Consider the following 21,131-nt stretch of genomic DNA (forward strand, 5'->3'; position numbering starts at 1 on the left):
AATGCGTCAGATGATGTGATAGTGAGGAAATTTGATATGTGAAGTGTGCTATCAAGAGTAATATTCCTGTATTAGGAAATGATCTGGGACAACGGTTGCATAACTCTTGCATTCAAGTGCTATTTTACTGGAAACAGGATGTAGGCAGTCCTATGGTGCCATGCATTCATTGTGACAATTTAATGGTGTAATTCAAAAAAGCTCATGTACACTGTAAACTAGTTTGATCAGTTAACCTAAAATGTGCTTCATGTGGTTACATCTAAATTAACTAGTTTAATTCAAGTACTGTACATAATCAAAATATAATTTAATATGGTTGAATCAACCTGAATACATCAACAAAAGTCATTTTAAAGTGTTAGGTCAGGTTGAAATTGCTCTTTAAATTCAGTGATCATTTACTCATGTCATGTAATTTCATACCAGTATGACCAGTCTTATGTGGAACACAAAATAAAATGTTTAATGAATATTGTGGTGGTTGTGGATAGTGCCTTACTTTAAAGCTAAAAGCTAGCCTAAGTCACCATTTACTTTCATGGCTTTTTTCCCCATAAAATAAAAGTGAATAGTGACTGAGGTTAACATTCTGCCTAACATCAACTGCCCTTTCCTCATCTGTACCTCTGTATGTTTGAGCAGAAGCTGAGAGCCCTGCAGAATTTCAATACTCTGATGGCTGTGATTGGAGGGCTGTGTCATAGCTCTATCTCTCGTCTCAAAGATACAGCCAGCCTGCTTTCCTCTGATGTCACAAAGGTCAGTCTCACTCGTAAAATTGCTTTCCACACTCTTTAAGTTCACATGTATGCAATGACACAACCAATCATTTTTATAAAGAGTGTGTAAAATGTATACCAAAGACGAGCAAATTCACTATAGTGATCTTTAGCCATTGATCTTTTTGCTATTAATCTACATTGATCTTAAGCACTTGAACAATGCTGCTTTGATTAATTAGAAACACAATCAATATCATTCATTAGAGTTGACGAGACGCACAAACTGTACTACACTCATACTAATATGGAAACTAAAATTAACTTTAATCTCTTTGTGTATGAACAACATGAAAACACATTAAGTCGGCAAGTTGTTTCCGAAGGTTTCACTACGATAGGATCGGCAACATTATGCCAACTCACTGACAAACAGCATCTCCCATCAGACATGTTTGCATCGGCTTGGCTGTGTTTTCCTTCCTTAGTGGTGTGACTGGATTCCCCTTTGCTTTCAGAAGCGTGAGAGACCCAGGTTCGTATCCCACGATGAAACCAGAAAGTAATCATGTTTGCATAATCTGTGACAAGCACGATTTAGAGGCTTAAGTCTTGCAACAGTTGGATGTCAAATTCATACACCATGTTTGTTGTGTTTATTAGGAGTGCTGCAACAACCCTACACCTTTCCCTACCTGTTAACCTAACCCTTACCACATATATTTAAACAAATAAAAAATTAATAACATAACAATGTTAATAACATTAACATACCGCAACTTAAAAGTTCTACTGAATACAAGCATACCGCTGTATCAATAATTGGCTGTATCAGAGTGGAGAAATGTGATGAAAATAAAAAGAAGCTAGCTGTCTGCTAAGCTAATAGGCTAACCGGTTAGCTTGTAGGCTAACTGGAAAAAAGAGAACTGAGAAATGTTTAATTTGACCATTTATATCTTTAGTTTAATTATATAATATGTGATATATAATTTAAAAGTTTTTACCCAGGTAGCCAAAACGGTTTGGCCCGATAATGGCCCAGATCCGGCAGGCCAGAAGAAATAACTCGGCCCACTTGTGGTTGCCGGACTCTTGTGACACATGGCAATGAATGACGCCCGAGTCCGGGTGCTAAAACTAAGCATACACTGCCGGCATAGGGCCACAATCACGGCAACAAAAATTGTACACTTAGCCGGTACAGTCTGGGTACAAAAGGGAAATGTATATGAAATACAAAACTACATCTATTTAATAAGAACAACAAAAGACATTTTGCCAAAGCAATATTTGCTTGTTTGCTAAATTAAGTATATACTTGCACTTAATCTAAAACAGAATTGAAAACATTTTTTTGTGTTCAGTATAACTCTTCTTGTAATGAATTGTTTACCAAAAACTACTAAAATGTATGCTGTTTAATAAAGACTCCTTCCAGTTTTTATATCAAAACAGAGCTTTGAATAATTTTTGTCTAATGTTTTTCCACAAAACGACATTCCATTACCTTGTTAAAATCCTTAAGATGGCATCTACTTTCACCTTCTTAAAAAAAAAAACTTTTTAATGTCCTTGTTACATATGTTACATGTACTTAATGTAGTAATAACAGTAAATTATGCATAATTACATGCAACTAACCCTAAAGCAAACCGTATTCCTAACCCTAAGTACCGTAAGTACATGTTGTTAATTAATATTACTCTGTACTTAAATGTATAATTACACTGTAACAATGACACCTTAAAATAAATTGTAACCAAACTTAATATGCAAATATTTTTCATTTCAAAAGTTGAACTGCAGAATGGAAGCTTTTTTCAATGTAAAATCCATTCTCAGTGTTTGTGAGTCTTTGGAGGCTTTAAGTTTCACGCTTGTGTACTGTAGGCGTTATGCACTCAGAGCCTTCTGGCAACACTGAACATACAGTACGTCATTACATCAGCTTAAACATCTATATGAAGAAACAATAAGCAAAACAAACTGGAGTGGAGGGGGACTATAAGCTTGAACAAATTAGTTTATATTGGCCTTAAGAATTTTGAAAATATGTCAAGTTTACAAGGATTGAGGGTTTGGCCCTTTCACCCTTTTTTTTCCCCATGGCATCCCCACCTACTACCCCATGTATTACCCCACGCCTACCCCATAACATCTATATGTGCTCCTTTTCCCCAAGTAAAAATGACATCATGAAAATATGAGAAATATGAGAATTTATTTGAACCCTAACATTAACATACAGCTTTATATGAACTAGCAAAAAGTGGCATGAACAAATGCAAAACAAAAAAACTAGAAAACTTCAGGACCCTCCTCAAGTAAGTGTACCCTAAAAGAGAGACAAATTGACAGAAAGAGAGAGATAAGATGGGGCACAGACAATGACACATATGGTTAGTTAGTCAGAGAATCTCAGACTGAAGACATGAATGTTAACTCTGGTAAATGGTAACAACATTTGGAACATACCTTAGAAAGAATTTGCTTGCTTTAGGGCCCGCTCTCTTCTTCCCCCATCTCTGTCAGATGCAAGCTGCAGCCATCTTTTTATGAACTTTTCAGTGTCTCCGTCTGACACACTAGCAGTACTTGCATTTCTTCGCACAGATTCTTAAAAAAGAAAGAAAGAAAGAAAAATAATTGATCAATCAGGTGAATATGGCACAAGTTTACCTGTTCAAACATGAAGCTGGTTATCCTAACTTAGCATAAAGACTGGAAAAGATGGGAAAAAACTAGCAGTTTATGGGGTTATATAATCGTTTGAGAAAGTATTCAGATCCCTTCGCTTTTTGCAGACTTTGTGTTGTAGATTTTATTTTAAATGAATACAATTGACACATTTTATCATTTCAAAATGACAATAAAAAAAAAAGCCCATAACAAAAGTTTGGGCACCCTGCATGGTCAGTACTTTGTTAAGAATCACAGCCTGTAAATGGGTACATCATACAGCTATTTTAGTAATCAAGTATTCTACCGATTATTATATTGATTAACAGAGTAATCTGATAAGAAATACTTTTACTTTATTAAAGAGCTGTGTATATTGTTACAATTGTATCTTTATTTTATTGATATGCCTTATATGGTTCTTTATTGATACTCTTATTGGATATTTTTCATTACTAAATTGTCTTTATTATTATTATTTAAAAATGTATTATTATTTTACGAGCCGGCTCTACCTTTAAAGAAAGCGTAATGGTCAAGCTGGATGACGTCATGTAAACTAATCATATAAAGCACCAACGTCATTGGACGGCCTTCAGAGTTTTAATTTGATCAAAAACATATATTTTTATATACAAAATGTATTATTAAATTGTAATGCTACACATTTGTTGATATAGGCTGGTGGTAATTTCACAAATGAGCCCTACCTGTCGCAACATTCTCTACACCGCCTTGTCTTATTAAACAGCATTTTTATCGTAGCAAACTCTACATATAGTTCACTACAAAAGTATACTGTTTAGTGTAAAAAAATTTTGAAGATTAGCAGATAGGCGGTCGATTCATTAAGTGATAAGCTTTTAAATTGGCTATCATATTTCTCAAGAGTATATCTAGCGCTATATCAGCCAACCCACGATTTTAGTTTCCTTATAAATAAACATTACGTCGATATTATATGTGTAGAACGGTTTATTCAAATTATATTATATGTTAGATTATCACATATATACTCACCGCGGTAGCAAGCTAGAAGTTCTCTTGCTGATCTAGCGGTTAATGTAGCTGCTCCAGAAGCCCGCCAAGTGTCGTCACTAGATGTCGCAGCTAGTGCGCATGTCTTGAAACTCAGAGCAGAGATGATTTTACAGTTCCCTTAACCACTTTAAACTTGTTTGATTATATGAATTAAATAATTAATTACCAAATTTAGTTAAATTTTATGGATTACTTAAAGAAACAAACAACCTCCATGAAGAAATCACCAAAGTTAAGAAGAAAAAAAAAAAGAGAATGTGGGGGAAAAAAACTAAAAAATAAATGAATAATAGGAATTGAAATAAAAAATGAAATACAATAAATAACATAAAGTTGACAGGGAAAGGGCTTTACAACTGATCTTCCAAAGTATAATTTTTTAAACGATAAATATTTTTTAAAACTTTAAATCATTTTGCAATTTAGCCTAGTTAATTATGTGTCTGTGTGTGTGTGTGTGTGTGTATGTTATGTTAAAAGATATTACATTTAAGTTTAGGGGTCACTGCTACAGAATTTTATGACAAAGTCAGACCAATTTGCAACATTGTTAAAAGGTGACCCACCTTGAAAAGGCATCTCTACCCTACCCCGTGCCCCAGTCCCTGATCTGTCCATCCCCAGCACTCAACTTAAAATGGTCCAGGTCTGTATGGCTATATCTCACCCAAAATGAGGCCAGTTCTTATGGTCCATAGTCAGGCCAAATGTGGCTAAATGTGCCGTGTCTCAGCCCAAATTGCACATCCAAAACCTAACCAAATCTGGCAACCATTACTGGGCCAGATCTGGCTCACTTTTGGTGAGCCGCTGCCAGAACACAGCCGAGTGAGCCAACACTCAGCCACAATTGGTCCGATTGCGCTGGCTACCTGGGTATTTGTTTCATTTACACATTGAAGACAACATAAATCATGGAGCGACTGCATAGGATTTAAGTTCTTTTAGCCAATGGATTTGCTTTATGATCCAAGGGGATCGCCCTTGTAGTGGGTGTGTAGTGTAGCGGGTGTTCCTTGTCGTCTTGAGAGATACAGACAGATACACTTGGCAAAATAGAGCTCAACAGAGCTGTTCAGCTTGTAATCGAAAAACCTTGAAGAGGTTTTCTCTGATTTTCCTATGGGTTTTTAAAATGGGGTTTTATAACTTATGAGAAAAATAAGGTCTGCAGTAAACATTACTTGATACGTGGATGTTTTGTTCTACAAAATAAATTACACACAGTCATACCTCAAACGTGAATTTTGAATCCCTATTGAATTACATAGTTTTTTCCAAAAGTTATAAAATTCACGTTTAAGGTGTGACTGTTTGTAATTTATGTTGTAGAACAAAACATCCACGTATTGTAAAGTAATTTACTACAGACCTTATTTTAGACATAAGTTAAAAAAAAAAACATTAAAATAACCCATAGGAAAATCCAGAGGTAACCCATAGCGTATTCGTTTTCCGGGTTCGCCTACAAATTGACGTCACGGCTGAACAGCTCTATCGCGCCCATATGCACAACAACACTTACCACTTTGGCCATTGGGGTAGAGTTTCAAATTTCAGTCAGAATGGACCTATCTTTGACAAAGAAAAGTCAACCTACTCTTTCCGATTTGAGTGTGAGATCATGCCACTTTAGAATGTTACATTTTACAAAGCGAGCTGGTAGTCTCATTGTTAAGAATCTTGGCTCCTTACACAAAAGGTTGTTGGTGCTATTCTGGTTTTTGGGTAAAATATTCCTTTAAGCCATTCTCAAATTAAATGAATTTAATTACAATAGATAACTTAATATTAAACTAAGTGGCATCTGCAAACAAATTATGGTAAGTTTGACAACTAGAAAGTGTATTTTTTACACAAGTATTTTTGTCTTTAAGTGCCATATAAGTGCCACTGATATTTAGTTATTTAGTGACATATTTAGTGACATTCATACATTTTTAAGTGTGGATTAAGTGTCCAAATAGTTTTTGGGGCCAAGTTTACAATGCTTGCAAAGGCTGCTTCTCAGTCCTTGTTTTTCCTCTCTCACGCAGACTCTCAGTGAACTCACAGACCTGCTGTCATCCTACAGCAACTATTCAAACTACAGGCGGGTGTACAGCGAGTGCACTGGATTCAAGGTGCCTATCTTGGGTGTTCATCTCAAAGATCTCATCTCCCTCAATGAGGCTCTGCCAGACTACCTGGATGACGATAAGATCAACCTGGGAAAACTGCAGCATTTATACAGCAACATTAACGACTTGTTGGCCATCCATGACTTCACCCCACCGTTTGAGGCCAACAAAGACCTTCTGCACCTGCTAACGGTGAGCTAAAGGAAAAAAAATGGTGGTGTTTGATTGATTTGTTTTGGAAAGGGGAATAACAAGACCATTTTAACTGGAAAGCCACTGTTATTGGAAGTGTTTGTTTTGCCTCATGCTGTGGGGATAGTTGGTGTTTTGAATTCTGTGAATAAGACAGTACACGGAATGATTATTTTAGAAAACATACACATTTAGAGGCATGTAAATATGCCTCTATTTCATTTCCATAGAGTTCCTTCATCTATTTATAAGTCTACAAGAGTATTTTTAAAATCTCACTGAGATCCCTCATCTTTGTGGCTATGCTCTGTTGTTTGTTTGTGATACTGAGAGATGTGGACTGCAAACAGTGGGCGTACCCTCATGTGTAACGTTCTGCCCCACCTTATCCACAGCTTTCGCTAGACTTGTGTTACACAGAGGATGAGATATATGAGCTCTCCTATGCCAAGGAGCCCAAGAACCCCAAAATTCAGGTGAGGCCCGTACACTCTTTTTCTTGTTTGTAGTGCTTGCTAAGGCAAAATCACAATTACTATTGCTCATACTCATAGACAGGGAGTATCCCGTCTCAATGTGTGGGTACAGCGCACAGTGCACTCCTCTTTGTGCAAGCACACTTCAAAGAAAACCACAAAAAAGACATACAGTGCTAAAAGACACTTGATCGTTATCTTTATCCCTTTCAGTGTGGGTGTTGTTACATACAAGCATTTCTGATTAATTCCTATAAAGCGTCAGCCAGTGAACGTACCTGTGTTTTACAAATAAACCAGGTTCACTTGTACAATGTTTTTGCACTAACATTCCATAGTTGCTGATCTTTTGAGATGCAAAGTTGGTGTTGAATATCAAAACAAAAGTGTCAGGTCAGTTCTCTTTTTTTCTCTCTCCTCCTTTTCTGTAGCCTGTAGCTCCCGTGAAGCCCCCTGTGATAGCAGAATGGGGATCGGGAGTGACTCCTCGCTTGGATCCTGCTACCATCTCTAAACACGTTAAACAGATGGTTGATGTAAGTGAGAAACATATGCTCATTACCACTGTAAGGGCCAGTTCCTTACTCTGACACCATCATGTCCACTTTCACTTCCTTAAGTCCTTCACAACCAAATGTCACAAGTCAATTTCCTGCATCAGTAGATCAATATAATTGTGTCCCCCCCTACAGTCCATCATGAAGAACTACGATTTGAACATGGATGGCTTCATCTCACTAGAGGACTTTGAGAAGATTGCTGCAAATTTTCCTTTCTCTTTCTGCACACATGAGAGTGATAGGTAAGATGAGGAAAGGAACAATTCAATTCAAACTCTGATAGAGACAACTTCCTAGATGTCATAAACATTAAAGATTGTGTTTAGGGTAATGAAACTGACAAATTTTTAAAAACATTAATGGTGTGATGCTTATATTTGTCTGGATGTATTAATTTATTTACAAATAAATTAAACATCCATTTTGAAAAGACAGTGGCTGGAATCGTATATAATTATTTATAATTATTATTATTTTTTTTCTGAATTAAAATTCATTTGATTCATCGTTTGTTCATTTGATAAATTTTGTGTGGTGTGTGGGGTCTTTAAGTAAATGTGTGTGTATATATATATATATATATATATATATATAGATATATAGATATACACACACACACACACACACACACACACACACACACACACACATATATATATACACTGAACAAAATTATAAACGCAACACTTTTGTTTTTGCCCCCATTTTTCATGAGCTGAACTCAAAGATCTAAGACTTTTTCTGTCTACACAAAAGGCCTATTTCTCTCAAATATTGTTCACAAATCTGTCTAAATCTGTGTTAGTGAGCAATTCTCCTTTGCCGAGATACTCCATCCACCTCACAGGTGTGGCATATCAAGATGCTGATTAGACAGCATGATTATTGCACAGGTGTGCCTTAGGCTGGCCACAATAAAAGGCCACTCTAAAATGTGCAGTTTTACTGTATTGGGGGGTCCGGGGGGGTCCGAAAACCAGTCAGTATCTGGTGTGACCACCATTTGCCTCACGCAGTGCAACACATCTCCTTCGCATAGAGTTGATCAGGTTGTTGATTGTGGCCTGTGGAATGTTGGTCCACTCCTCTTCAATGGCTGTGCGAAGTTGCTGGATATTGGCAGGAACTGGAACACACTGTCGTATACGCCGATCCAGAGCATCCCAAACATGCTCAATGGGTGACATGTCCGGTGAGTATGCTGGCCATGCAAGAACTGGGATGTTTTCAGCTTCCAGGAATTGTGTACAGATCCTTGCAACATGGGGCCATGCATTATCATGCTGCAACATGAGGTGATGGTCATGGATGAATGGCACAACAATGGGCCTCAGGATCTCGTCACGGTATCTCTGTGCATTCAAAATGCCATCAATAAAATGCACCTGTGTTCGTTGTCCATAACATATGCCTGCCCATACCATAACCCCACCGCCACCATGGGCCACTCGATCCACAACGTTGACATGAGCAAACCACTCACCCACACGACGCCATACACGCTGTCTGCCATCTGCCCTGTACAGTGAAAACCGGGATTCATCCGTGAAGAGAACGCCATCGAATATGAGCATTTGCCCACTCAAGTCGGTTACGACGACGAACTGCAGTCAGGTCGAGACCCCGATGAGGACGACGAGCATGCAGATGAGCTTCCCTGAGACGGTTTCTGACAGTTTGTGCAGAAATTCTTTGGTTATGCAAACCGATTGTTGCAGCAGCTGTCCGGGTGGCTGGTCTCAGACGATCTTGGAGGTGAAGATGCTGGATGTGGAGGTCCTGGGCTGGTGTGGTTACACGTGGTCTGCGGTTGTGAGGCTGTTTGGATGTACTGCCAAATTCTCTGAAACGCCTTTGGAGATAGCTTATGGTAGAGAAATGAACATTCAATTCACGGGCAACAGCTCTGGTGGACATTCCTGCAGTCAGCATGCCAATTGCACACTCCCTCAAAATTGCAACATCTGTGGCATTGTGCTGTGTGATAAAACTGCACATTTTAGAGTAGCCTTTTATTGTGGCCAGCCTAAGGCACACCTGTGCAATAATCATGCTGTCTAATCAGCATCTTGATATGCCACACCTGTGAGGTGGATGGAGTATCTCGGCAAAGGAGAAGTGCTCACTAACACAGATTAAATCTTTGAGTTCAGCTCATGAAAAATGGGGGCAAAAACAAACGTTTATAATTTTGTTCAGTGTGTATATATATATATATAACATTTGAAAAACCTTTGTCCATCAGATCAAGGTAATTCTGAAAGTCTCTCTGTGTGTAAGAACTATTTAATTTTAAAACTTGAAAGCCAATATTTGAAGATTCTCTTGACAAACTTTCCTTTTCAAGTTTTTATTGGATTTCTTTCAGACCTGACTGGATAATGTGTGAGATTAACAGGGTAATGGAAAATCTGGAAATATCAGAACATTTTAAAATTGTGATTTTCCGTCCTGAAAACGTCATGGAATTGTATAATACCTTTACAATTCATGGAAAAATCATGGAAATTCCATAAGGGAATAGAATATAGTATTTCCTTGCTATGCTCAGCTCTAAAATGTTTCATCATCTAAAACAAAAATTCTTTTTGACTGCAAGTTTTAAAAAAAATGATATTAAAAATCACAAACAACTGGAAAAACAATGGAAATGTAAAGGTCAAAAAATTAATCAAATCAGGTCATCATACTCATCATAATTTGCTCTTTACTTTTCAGAGAAGGAGAGATCAGCAGAGAGGAAATAACTTCCTATTTCATGCGTGGGATGTCAGTGTGTGCTAAGCTTGGCTTCAACCTCCACAACCTGCATAATTTCCATGAGATCACATACAAAAGGCCCACATTCTGTGACACCTGTGGAGGATTTGTGAGTGTTTAATGAACCAATGTGTTGTGTGCAATATCAACACATTTGTGTATCTGTGCATCATCTAATGCTTTTTTCTCTACCCTCAAATAGTTATGGGGAGTGATAAAGCAAGGCTACCACTGCAGAGGTTTGAACATACTAATAAACCAATTTCTCTATATCAAAGAGATATTTGACACCTAGGCAACATCTTAACCCTGCTGCCCCTCTCACTCTCTTAAAGACTGTGGAGTGAACTGTCATAAGCACTGTAAGGATGTGGTGGGAATGGAGTGTATGAAGAGGTTCCAGGTGACCAGTAGCTCTTGTCCCTGCACACCAGGTCCTGGACCAAGCCTCCACACTAAGGGAAACAGCTGGAGTGAGTTTTCTTCTGTCATTCTAGTCATATCAGTAAGAGATTATGTACAGTCAGTGGTCATTATTGCAAAAAACAAAACAACAACAACAATAACAACAAGGTGATCAGGACTCTAATCATGAATATATTGAATGGGTTTATTTAGGAGTAATTACCTGCTGACTGTACACTACCAAACTTATTACACAGCTACATATCAAATAAGTACAGTTTTTCTTCACATTTCTCCAAACTCAGGTCACTGCTCTCAAAACAATTAGCACAGCCATCTAAACACTTTGTTTAATATTTTCAGCATTTTCACGAAACACTGCACACAATTTTCTCTGATCCAAGATTCATGCTTTCAAAACACTTAAAGGTGGATAAATGACTTGAGAGACATTAAATGGATGGTTCACCCAAAAATGAAAATTCTCTCATCATTTACTCACCCTCATGCTATCCCAGATGTGAATGACTTTCTTTATTCAGCAGAACATAAACAAAGATTTTTAGAAAAATATCTCAGCTCTGTAGGTCCATACAATGCAAGTGAATGGGTACCAACATTTTGAAGGTCCAAAAAGCATATAAAGGCAGCATAAAAATAATCCATTAAATTCCAGTGGTTAAATCCATGTCTTCTGAAGCGATATGATTGGTGTGGGTGAGAAACAGATCAATATTTAAGTCCTTTTTAACGATCAATCCCCACATTCACTTTCACATTCTTCTTCTTTTGTTTTTGGCAATTTGCATTCTTTGTACATATTGCCATATACTGGGCAGGGAAGAGAATTTATAGTAAAAAAATATTTTTGTATAATGTCCGCTAAACATTATATTTGAATGTAAATTGCAGCTAAATAAATTGCAGCTAATTAACTGCTTCAAAGTTATCCCTTACATAACAGAGAGCCGTGTAATAAGCCGATGCATGTATTTTAAGATCAGCTAAAAATGGTATTTAGCTTGGTGAAGTGATAATGGTAACACTTTGTGAAGCTAGCAGGTGGTTAAGCAGTCTGTTTTTGTGACCCCTTTTTATTGTCAATCAGGTTCTGAGGAGGAAGCGTTTGTCTTCCCTAATGGAAATGGATCTGAACACTCCAAGGGCCAAACCTCGTCGGACAGCGACGCAGAGGCGGCTACGTTATCCGACACATCCACTCAGACAGACCCAGCAGTGTGGACACCAGTGGCAAAACGAAAAGACCGTCTTAATTCTCAGAAACAACATCCACCCCTTGAAAAGGTATTGCCATGATGCATATGTTTTTTTTAAATCCATGACTTACTTTTCCACAGCAAATATGGTGGATAATTTCAAAATATATTGCATAGAATGCTAATTTGGTGAGTGAGACTGGATAGCTACTCAGAACATACATAAGTCTCGAGACGTGAATTGTAAGTCCTCGCTAACATTACCTACCTGCCTTATCACCCCAGAGCGCCACTCTACCAGCAAGGGTGCGAGGTACCTCTGCCTCTAGTTCTCTCCTACATGAGAAAATGGATGAACTGAAGCTGAACAAAGATAAAAGAAGAGAACCAGATTGAAGTTGTTGTTAATGTGGAGATGTGTTTGTGTTTGTGGTCTCACCGTAAAAACAGACAGATATTACCACTGTATTTCAATGTTTCTCTGTAACGATAAAGGAACTGTTTTACACTGGACAAACCAGACTCAAGAACATGTCCTCATATTCCTCGCAAATTGTCTTGTGCTATTGTCTTCAACAGATTGTTCATGACGTTCATTAAATGTGATGAAATTCTACCCAGAAGGACTAATGCAAGGAATTTTATTAAAGGAATTACAGAGGGCCCACTCCCTCAGGGCTCTTTTAAATCCCTAATGGAACTTTATGGTAAGAGCTCTCTTTGCACCAGCATCAACTGCCAATGAGGACCACATCAATGGACCTCACATTTCCACAGGTACCCAAAGGTGGACTGTCTGCTAAATCATTCATCTCACTACCAATCATCTTTGTAAAAGACTAATGGACTTTCTTGAATTTTGCCATTAAGAGGTGCTTTCTGCTAGAACTGTTTGAGTGCAAAACTGTGTCGTCGTAATATTTACACTGGTGGAAAATATACACTGTAATCAATTGAACAACACAATTTAAACTTGAACTGCAAGAATGTATCTCCTCTGTGAAGGGTTGTGTGATTTTGGTGCTGATATAATACTCACAATGCATCACTGTGCCTTATGCAATGAACAATTCACTTAGAGGAGACAAAGGGTATTATATCACTGGTTATATCAGACAATAGACCTGTCCCAATTCAAAATGATCACATTCTGTTTCATTAGTGCTCAATTTTGTGAGTGGAATAGATGAAACCAAGATCATGATTGACTGCACTCATCCAGCGCATTCGAGCATCAGCACTAATTAATGAGAGGAGAATGAGGTTAGGGTTGATGAAAACCTATTCATATGAACATTGTGGACCTATTTTAAGTTGTTTTTCTGATGTATTGTCTCTTAGATCTTATCATCTTCAACTTGAATGTCTGTTTTACTAAATCTTGCATTTAGGCTATAGGTTTTTATTTATTGAGAAATGATAAATCTGAATTATTTTCCTTAATAAAGCACTGCCTGATGTGATTGAAAAATAAAAGTGAAAAATTATGGTGTTTTTTTTTTTTTTCATCCCAGAAGAATCAGTGTTGGTTCAATTAAATTCCAAGAGTTTGACACATCGTGATATGTATCTGGCTCTAACAGCACTATTGTCCACTTCAAATAATCTGCAGAGGCATAGTGATGTTTTGTGATTAAATTCTCAAACCAAACATGGATTGGATAGACTTGGACAAACAATATTCACAAACACCAAATAAAACAACTAAAATATAGGCAATACTGTGTGTGCCAGTATAATGAACATTCTTAAAGGAATATTTCGGGTTCAATACAAGTTAAGCTCAATCAACAGCATGTGTGGCATAATGTTGATTACCACTGTAACAGTATAAGGACGGGCAAGGAGGAGGCAGGAACCGGCTGAAAAGTAAACATAAACTTTAATGGTAAACTTAAAACCAACATAGACAAACATGTGCGTCTCTCTCTCTCTCTCCGGCGTCTCCGGCCACCCCTTTATCTCGCTTTCCTGCTGATCATCTGATTCAGAGCTGGCTGTGCTCCATCACGCCCCGGCCACGCCCTCCTCATCACACTCCTCCCCTGCCCGATTCAGGCCGGGGCGCCACTGGTCTGACTAACTACCCCCCCCCCATCTCTGGGGGGAGAGACGCTGCTCTTCCGGCCGTTCTGTCAGCCAGTGGCCCACCCCACCTCCTGTAGAGACGAGTGGAGGTGTGGGGAGAGGGAAAGGGTGAGCGGAGACACAGAGAGAGAGAGAGGAGAGAGAGAAGAACTTGCTCGCCGACTCCCAGACACGCTGTCGCCCGGTCCTCAACCACTCCCCTGCCCTCTGGCGGACGTCAGCTCGCGCCTCCCCCGGCGGACAGCAGCGAGTCCTCCAGCCCCTGGCGAACAGAACCGCTCCTCCCCTTATCAGCAGACGGCTGTGGCTGCTCCCCTGGTGGATGGCAGCGGCGAGGGTTCCGTGACAGTGCATCCCTCCTCCCTCCCAGGTTTTGGCACCACTGTAACAGTATAAGGACGGGAAAGGAGGAGGCGGGAACCAGCTGAACAGTAAACATATACTTTAATGGTAAACTTAAAACCAACATAAACTTGCAGCGTGGCCGCATGTGTCTCTCTCTCTCTCCGGCGTCTCTAGCCACCCCTTTATCTCGCTCTCCCGCTGATCAGCTGACTCAGCGACGGCCCAGCCACACCCTCCTCCTCATCACAACCACATAAAATACCATCCTTTTCTTTAAAAAAAGCAAAAATTGAAGTTACAGTGAAGCATTTACAAAGGAAGTGAATGGGGGCAATGTTTTGAGGGTTTAACCCTCAGGGGTCGACGGACGCGCCAGTGCGTCCTGCTGGATTTTTTTCCTCATAATAGCGGAAACAACTTAAAATACTCCATCAATTTTGGGCATACAGATAAGTGTAAGACATCATTAGAGACTATAAAGGGTCTACTTTTATTTGTGTACACTCACAATAACAACAAAACCTTTTGTTTTTGTAAAATAAAGAAAATAAACAGGGTACGCTTTCAGCTGTCTCTGTCTCCACGAGCATCTTTCTGAAACACGTCACAAAAATGAACTGAAACTCCACAAATACTTACCAGACAAACATGAAACATTTGTCTAAAGAAAGCTTAAAACGTCTACTTTTAAATAAAACAATTCAAATTTAAAACAAATATTCTCCTGCAATGTAATCTGTATGAAACAAAGCGATGTACAGTTTCTCCTGGCTCAGCTAATTATCGCTAATGTGATCCCACCCACCAGCAGAGCACGCTATTCATACGGTAATGTGCTGAAGCGATCAATTCAAATGGTAAATCACAATATTCATGATCATTCACGCCTCCTCGCATATGGCCTTTCTAACACTAAAAGTGTCTTACAAAAGTTAAATGACTATATTGTTTAGTATGTGTTATATGGCCTTATTTCAGTGACTTAAAATGTTAGTTTTTTCAAAATCCACACATAAACATTATTTTCTCAAAAATTCAAACATGTACATACATGTTGCTCACATATTATTGTAGCCCAGTTCGTGCTGAATACAGTGTTATATACAGCAACTGAAACAAGCACAAATGTCAAGGCATGGCAGAACTTCTCCAGGGCTCAAACCACCCTCAGACCCCAGTGGGTTAAAGGCAGAAATATGAAGCTTATACATTATAAAAGCTCTTACATTCATTTTTCTGTTAAAACTTTTTATGTAAAAATAAAAATGTATTATTTAAGCTGTAAAGTTGTGTCAATCACAATTTTTACAGTCGTTTTAGGGTTTGTTGACATTACATCATCATGGCAATGAGGTTTTAAAATTGGTTATAACTTTACACAGAAAAGGTTAGTAAGCGATTTTATCACACTAAAATTATGTTAACATGCATATTGTTTACGTCTTGTGGCTATACTTTTGAAACAGTATGTATTTTAACGTTTATGGATTGGCCCCATTCATTTCCATTGTAAGTGCCTCACTGTGGCACAGATTTTTGCTTTTTTTAAAGAAAGTCAAAATTTATTTTTTGTTAATAAATATTATGCCACAAATGCTGTAGATTGAGCTTAACTTGTAATGAACCCGGAATATCCCTTTAAAATCCACTAAAATGTTATTAAAGAAGAATAAAACATTTCAAATGTTAACAAAAAAAATTCTCTTTATCCTATTGTTTGTGACAGGCCACATAACTACTACAATTTAAAAAAAAAAAAAAAAAAAATGGGAGTAAATAAACAAAAAAAATCTTTTACTTTTATTTCTTGTGAAAGTAATGATTTTCAGTCATACTGAAAGCTGTTATAGCAAAGGAATAAACATAACAACAAATAATTTAATTGTGCAATGTTAGGTTAACAAAGGCAGTATTTTGATTTCAGTGACAATAGTGCTTACACAACTGTATGGTGTTGAGCAAGCTGATCAAAAGTGCCCTGTGCACTTGCTCCACCTGCAGGATGTTTGTGGTACTATAACAACAAGCACCCTCAATAATACCTTCATATATTATTTTCAAATAGTCAGCAGTAAAGTGGTACACATACAGTATCAGTACAATTTTTACTAACTCACCCAGTTGAAGAACAATGAGCAACTTTATATCAACCAATATAAGTCTGCCCACTGTTACTTGAAAACAAGGCATAAAAGAGAAAATAAAAGAATAGTATTTAAAGGGTCAGATGCATGTCAAGTGGGTAAGTGTAGCATGGTCTGTATGTCTATAATTACAGAGATAATGTTAGAGCATAGCTGCATATTCATTGCAAAGAGCCGTATGAACTCTGGCTGTCTTGCTGTCCAGAGCAGTTCCCATACTGGCTCTGATTCTGTTAATACTGCTGCCACTGCAGATCATACTAAAAAAAACTTTTCAATGTATCTACAACTTTTACCTGTTCTATACAATACTACTGATCAAATTCATTGTTTAAATTGAATAATACCAGAAAATGAATAGCAATATCTTCAAGAAATTTTTTTGTTTTGACATACAAGTTAAGAATTAGCAACAGCATCTGTGGCTTGCTGTTGATTAGCACAGAAAATAACTGACTCGTCTCTCAGTTTGTAAAAAAAAAAAAAATCCACTTTCACTTTCACTTTTGCATTCTTGCCACCTATTTGGCTGGAAGGAGAATTTACAGTGAAAAAAATATTTAAATATTGATCTTATAAATATAAGTAAATATTGTTTTTTCACCCACACCTATCATGTTGCTTCTGGAGACATGGATGTGTAGGATCTGATGGGCAGAAGAATTGTTCAGTTCCACACTCAGAAGCCAGCAGTCACACTATGAAAATTCTCTCATCATTTACTCACCCTCATGCCATCCCAGATGTGAATGACTTTCTTTCTTCAGCAGAACATAAACAAAGATTTTTAGGAAAATATCTCAGCTCTGTAGGTCCATACAATGTAAGTGAATGGGTACCAACATTCTGAAGGTCCAAAAAGCATATAAAGGCAGCATAAAAATAATCCGTCATAAATTGAAGACTCTGCTCTGCTGGCTCCAAGAAGTCTAGCTAAAAGCGGCATCTGGCTAATGTTGACCATCTTGAGAACAAAGAAGTGTTCTGTGGAAGCACCAAGCTTCTTCCTCTTTATGTCATAAATCAGGAATGCCCTGATTGTCACATGACATCTTGACCATCTGCAAGAGACTCTCAGATGGATCTTATTTCCACACTCCTAGAACCCAACAACACACATTCCAAGAGATAGATAAAGAACAGTTGCCATGGAAACCCCATGGAAAGCTAAGATACTCCTTTGTCCTTCGACTTAACCAATCTGACTCACTTAAAATGAGACATTTCCTGTGCCACTTGCTTAAACTCTGTACAAGACGGGAGAGCTTGAAAACTGTCTTACTGTCTTTGGAAGGATCCCTTTGAACTCTTCTTAAATCCAGGAACTTTGACACAAACAAACTTTTCTTGGTTTTTTTCCCAATGCATATACATATTATGAACTATAACACTATAAAAGACTCCATTGTCTCATTCTACACTTCTGAGCACACATAGCCTGATTTTAATATGCTAAGATGCATCACATGATGCCTGAATGCGGTTAGAATCATAGAATGCATTAGTGCGCATATGATGCTCAATTATACAATGTATAATAATGTATATTCAAATGTTAATGTGTAGTGAAGTAACCATAAAGGGAAATATGTCATGTTTCATATGTAAATGCTTGCCCATTTATGTAGAGAATGTTGATGTTAACAGATGCCATGTCTCTTACACCGATTTCATTATTTAAAATGTATGATTAAAACATGTACTTTTTTTGAGCGGGAAAGGGGACAAAAAATAATAATCCCCTTCAGAAGGAGGAACAGAAAGATGATCACATGGTATCTGAAAAGGCACTTCTGATTGGCCCAGGGCACCTTTGGGGTAGAGTACAAAGCCTCCCCGCCTCAGACAAACCCTCTCTTCCTCTTCAACTCCCTTGATCCTCCGCGCTCTTGCCCTTGTGGTTATTAGCCCTCGCTCCGGCACCCCTCTGTCCTTGCACAATATACAGTCCAGAAAAGCTTGGAACGCAAAGTTCCAAGGAAGCACTTCTCAATCTCTGCTTTACGACTCACACACGTGACAGGAGTCACGAGTCTCCCGTGTGGGAGGCCTTGCTTTAAAGCCACCTCATCATTCCAGTAACAAACTGTCTGCGATCTTAACAGAGGTCCAAAACATAGATGGAACAACCAGAACTTTCTACTGGCACAGCCAAAGAACCAAAGCAATGCAAGGAAACACAATGACATGCAAGTACATCTCCAGACTTTTGCTGAAAATGCTGGCGTTTTATTTAAATACTTCAGGAAATCCGACTGCAAATCGAGTTAGACTCAAAGAAGTATCGAATGGTTCTCAAGGTATTGTCTATAGACTCCATAAATTTAATTTTCTCTGTACAGATCATTTCCATTCAAGTTACTCTGTTACAGTTCACTCACAACCTGTTTTTCATGTTTGTCTATGTGTTAGTTAGTTTTATGTTTTAGATTAGCAATAAAGTCTTGTTTGTATTCAAAGTTAATTTGACTGTGGTATATGTTGATAAATAATCTCGTCACTTGATTTTTCAAAGATCTGCGTACCTAAGCTCAAACCATATCTAAAATATTTGTGATATTATTTTCAATAAGCCATGAGAATAGTATTGCTTCAATAAGTGAATTAATCATAATTCCCTTATTAAAGCTAATTCCTTACAATAGAAATTGTGAGTGGATACAACGAGCCATTGTATTACATTTTAATGGTGGAGAATTTTATTCAGATTTCTATCTGATCATTTGTCATTTATCCTTCTTATAATGGTGGTCGAGAGCAGCTAATTCCATTATAAATCCCCTTACATATTAATGGTGAAGGTATGTGGGCACTTTAATCCATACCATGTACATTTATACTGCCATATGTTCCTACAGATATAACCTTTGGAGTCATATGGATTATTTTTATGCTACCTTTATGTGTTTTTTGGAGCTTAAAGGTTTAATAACCATTCACTTGCATTTTATGGACCTAAAGAGCCAAAAGATTCTTCTACAAATCCTCATTTGTGTTCAGCAGAAGAAATAAATTCATACACATCTGGGATGGCATGAGGGTGAGTAAATTATGAATTTTCATTTTTGGGTGAACTATTCCTTTAAGACCAGAAATGTGAGAATGTTTGCTATTTGAGCTACTATAGTTGTCTAAATCATCCTTTTAGGTTGGACTACTTTTCTAGGTAGGTGAACTGAAAATGTATATTCACAATAGAAATTTCCATGACTTTTAATATTGTGTTAATTTCCATGACTTTTCCAGGCCTAGCCAACACAATTTTGAAATTCCCTGATATTTCCAGGTTTTTCATGACTGGGAACCCAATACATAGTGTGCAACAGATGCTGTCATAAAGTTCAAGTTGTATTCAACCCAGGATATTCCTTTAAATCTCACCCATGTAAGCCTTTTATCTCACCTTTTGATACTGTTGATAATTTTGCTGGCTGTATGATTGCTCAAAACCTTGATTTTCATTGTAACTTTGCCCATAACCTGGGTATTGGCTGTAGCTGCCATAGACCAGTTATAGCCAATGGTTGTAGTTTATGGAGCTTATTTTTTGTAGTTGCCAATTTTAAATAAATAAAATTATAAAAATTAAAACCCCATTAACCACTTCCTACCCTTCATTTCTAAAACAGCATGATTGGGCTCATCCTTCCTCTCCTCATCAATTTGCTTAAACGTTTGTGTTTTAAATCCTCATCCATGGGACAAATTACAATAGCCTTGCATTAAAACCCTTCAAAAAGTCAAAAAAAAATTTGTCTCTGTGCTGATCAGTATACATTTGTCTAGCAACAGTTACAAGAGGGAAGCAGAAGTTGTTTAATACTGTTTATTTTGTGTTCTGGCTGTGGAGGAATTGCTGTTTTCCCAGGAGGACATCAGAAACCCTGCAATGAAGTGATGGTTTTTCTGTCCTTGTACCTGCTGATGGACCCTTACAGCACCTTACACTTACCATAAAAAGCTGTCTGTGATGAACTGGAACCTTGAAGAAAAACGTTATTAGTGACCCTTCTAGCTTTGCTTAAATGTTACCTTCAAGACATGATTGACTGTTTAAAAAAATATAAACCTATCTAATAAATATAATATTTAGGGTTCCAACTCTTGAGACTTTTGGAGGTTTCCATTTGTATGTCAGATACCAATACTTGGAATTAAATGATTTACAAAATTATCCTTTTTAGTGTACAAAATGTCTCCACAAACAAAAAAAACAACAAAACAAAACAAAAAAAAACAAAAACATGAGATTGGGTTGGACGATTCTTCATGAATAAGACCGCTTTTTAGTCCAAAAGTAACAGTTATTACCTCGTAACTTTTGCTGCCCAATATGACACACAATCAGTTACCCTCAAAATTTTGTATCCTTCACGTAT

The 21,131-nt window shown here is 37.6% G+C and overlaps 1 protein-coding gene across 4 annotated transcripts in view; it reads left to right on the forward strand.

The window, feature by feature from the left end:
* Nucleotides 1–16,329, forward strand: part of LOC127456492 (RAS guanyl-releasing protein 1-like) — a 42,408-nt gene extending 26,079 nt beyond the window's left edge. For 3 of the 4 annotated variants that reach the window (XM_051725013.1, XM_051725014.1, XM_051725012.1), the window contains 10 exons: nt 646–762; nt 6,482–6,757; nt 7,153–7,233; nt 7,665–7,769; nt 7,926–8,035; nt 10,512–10,662; nt 10,756–10,792; nt 10,889–11,026; nt 12,067–12,263; nt 12,461–16,329. In XM_051725013.1, the coding sequence (XP_051580973.1) occupies nt 646–762; nt 6,482–6,757; nt 7,153–7,233; nt 7,665–7,769; nt 7,926–8,035; nt 10,512–10,662; nt 10,756–10,792; nt 10,889–11,026; nt 12,067–12,263; nt 12,461–12,571 (1,323 nt within the window). In that variant the 3' untranslated portion in view covers nt 12,572–16,329. The remainder of the gene's footprint in view (nt 1–645; nt 763–6,481; nt 6,758–7,152; nt 7,234–7,664; nt 7,770–7,925; nt 8,036–10,511; nt 10,663–10,755; nt 10,793–10,888; nt 11,027–12,066; nt 12,264–12,460) is intronic. The other variant, XM_051725016.1, reaches the window with a different exon arrangement.
* The last annotated feature ends 4,802 nt before the right edge of the window (nt 16,330–21,131 follow it).

This window comes from Myxocyprinus asiaticus, chromosome 18 (assembly GCF_019703515.2).
Source record: "Myxocyprinus asiaticus isolate MX2 ecotype Aquarium Trade chromosome 18, UBuf_Myxa_2, whole genome shotgun sequence".
NCBI classification, from domain to species: Eukaryota; Metazoa; Chordata; class Actinopteri; order Cypriniformes; family Catostomidae; genus Myxocyprinus; species Myxocyprinus asiaticus.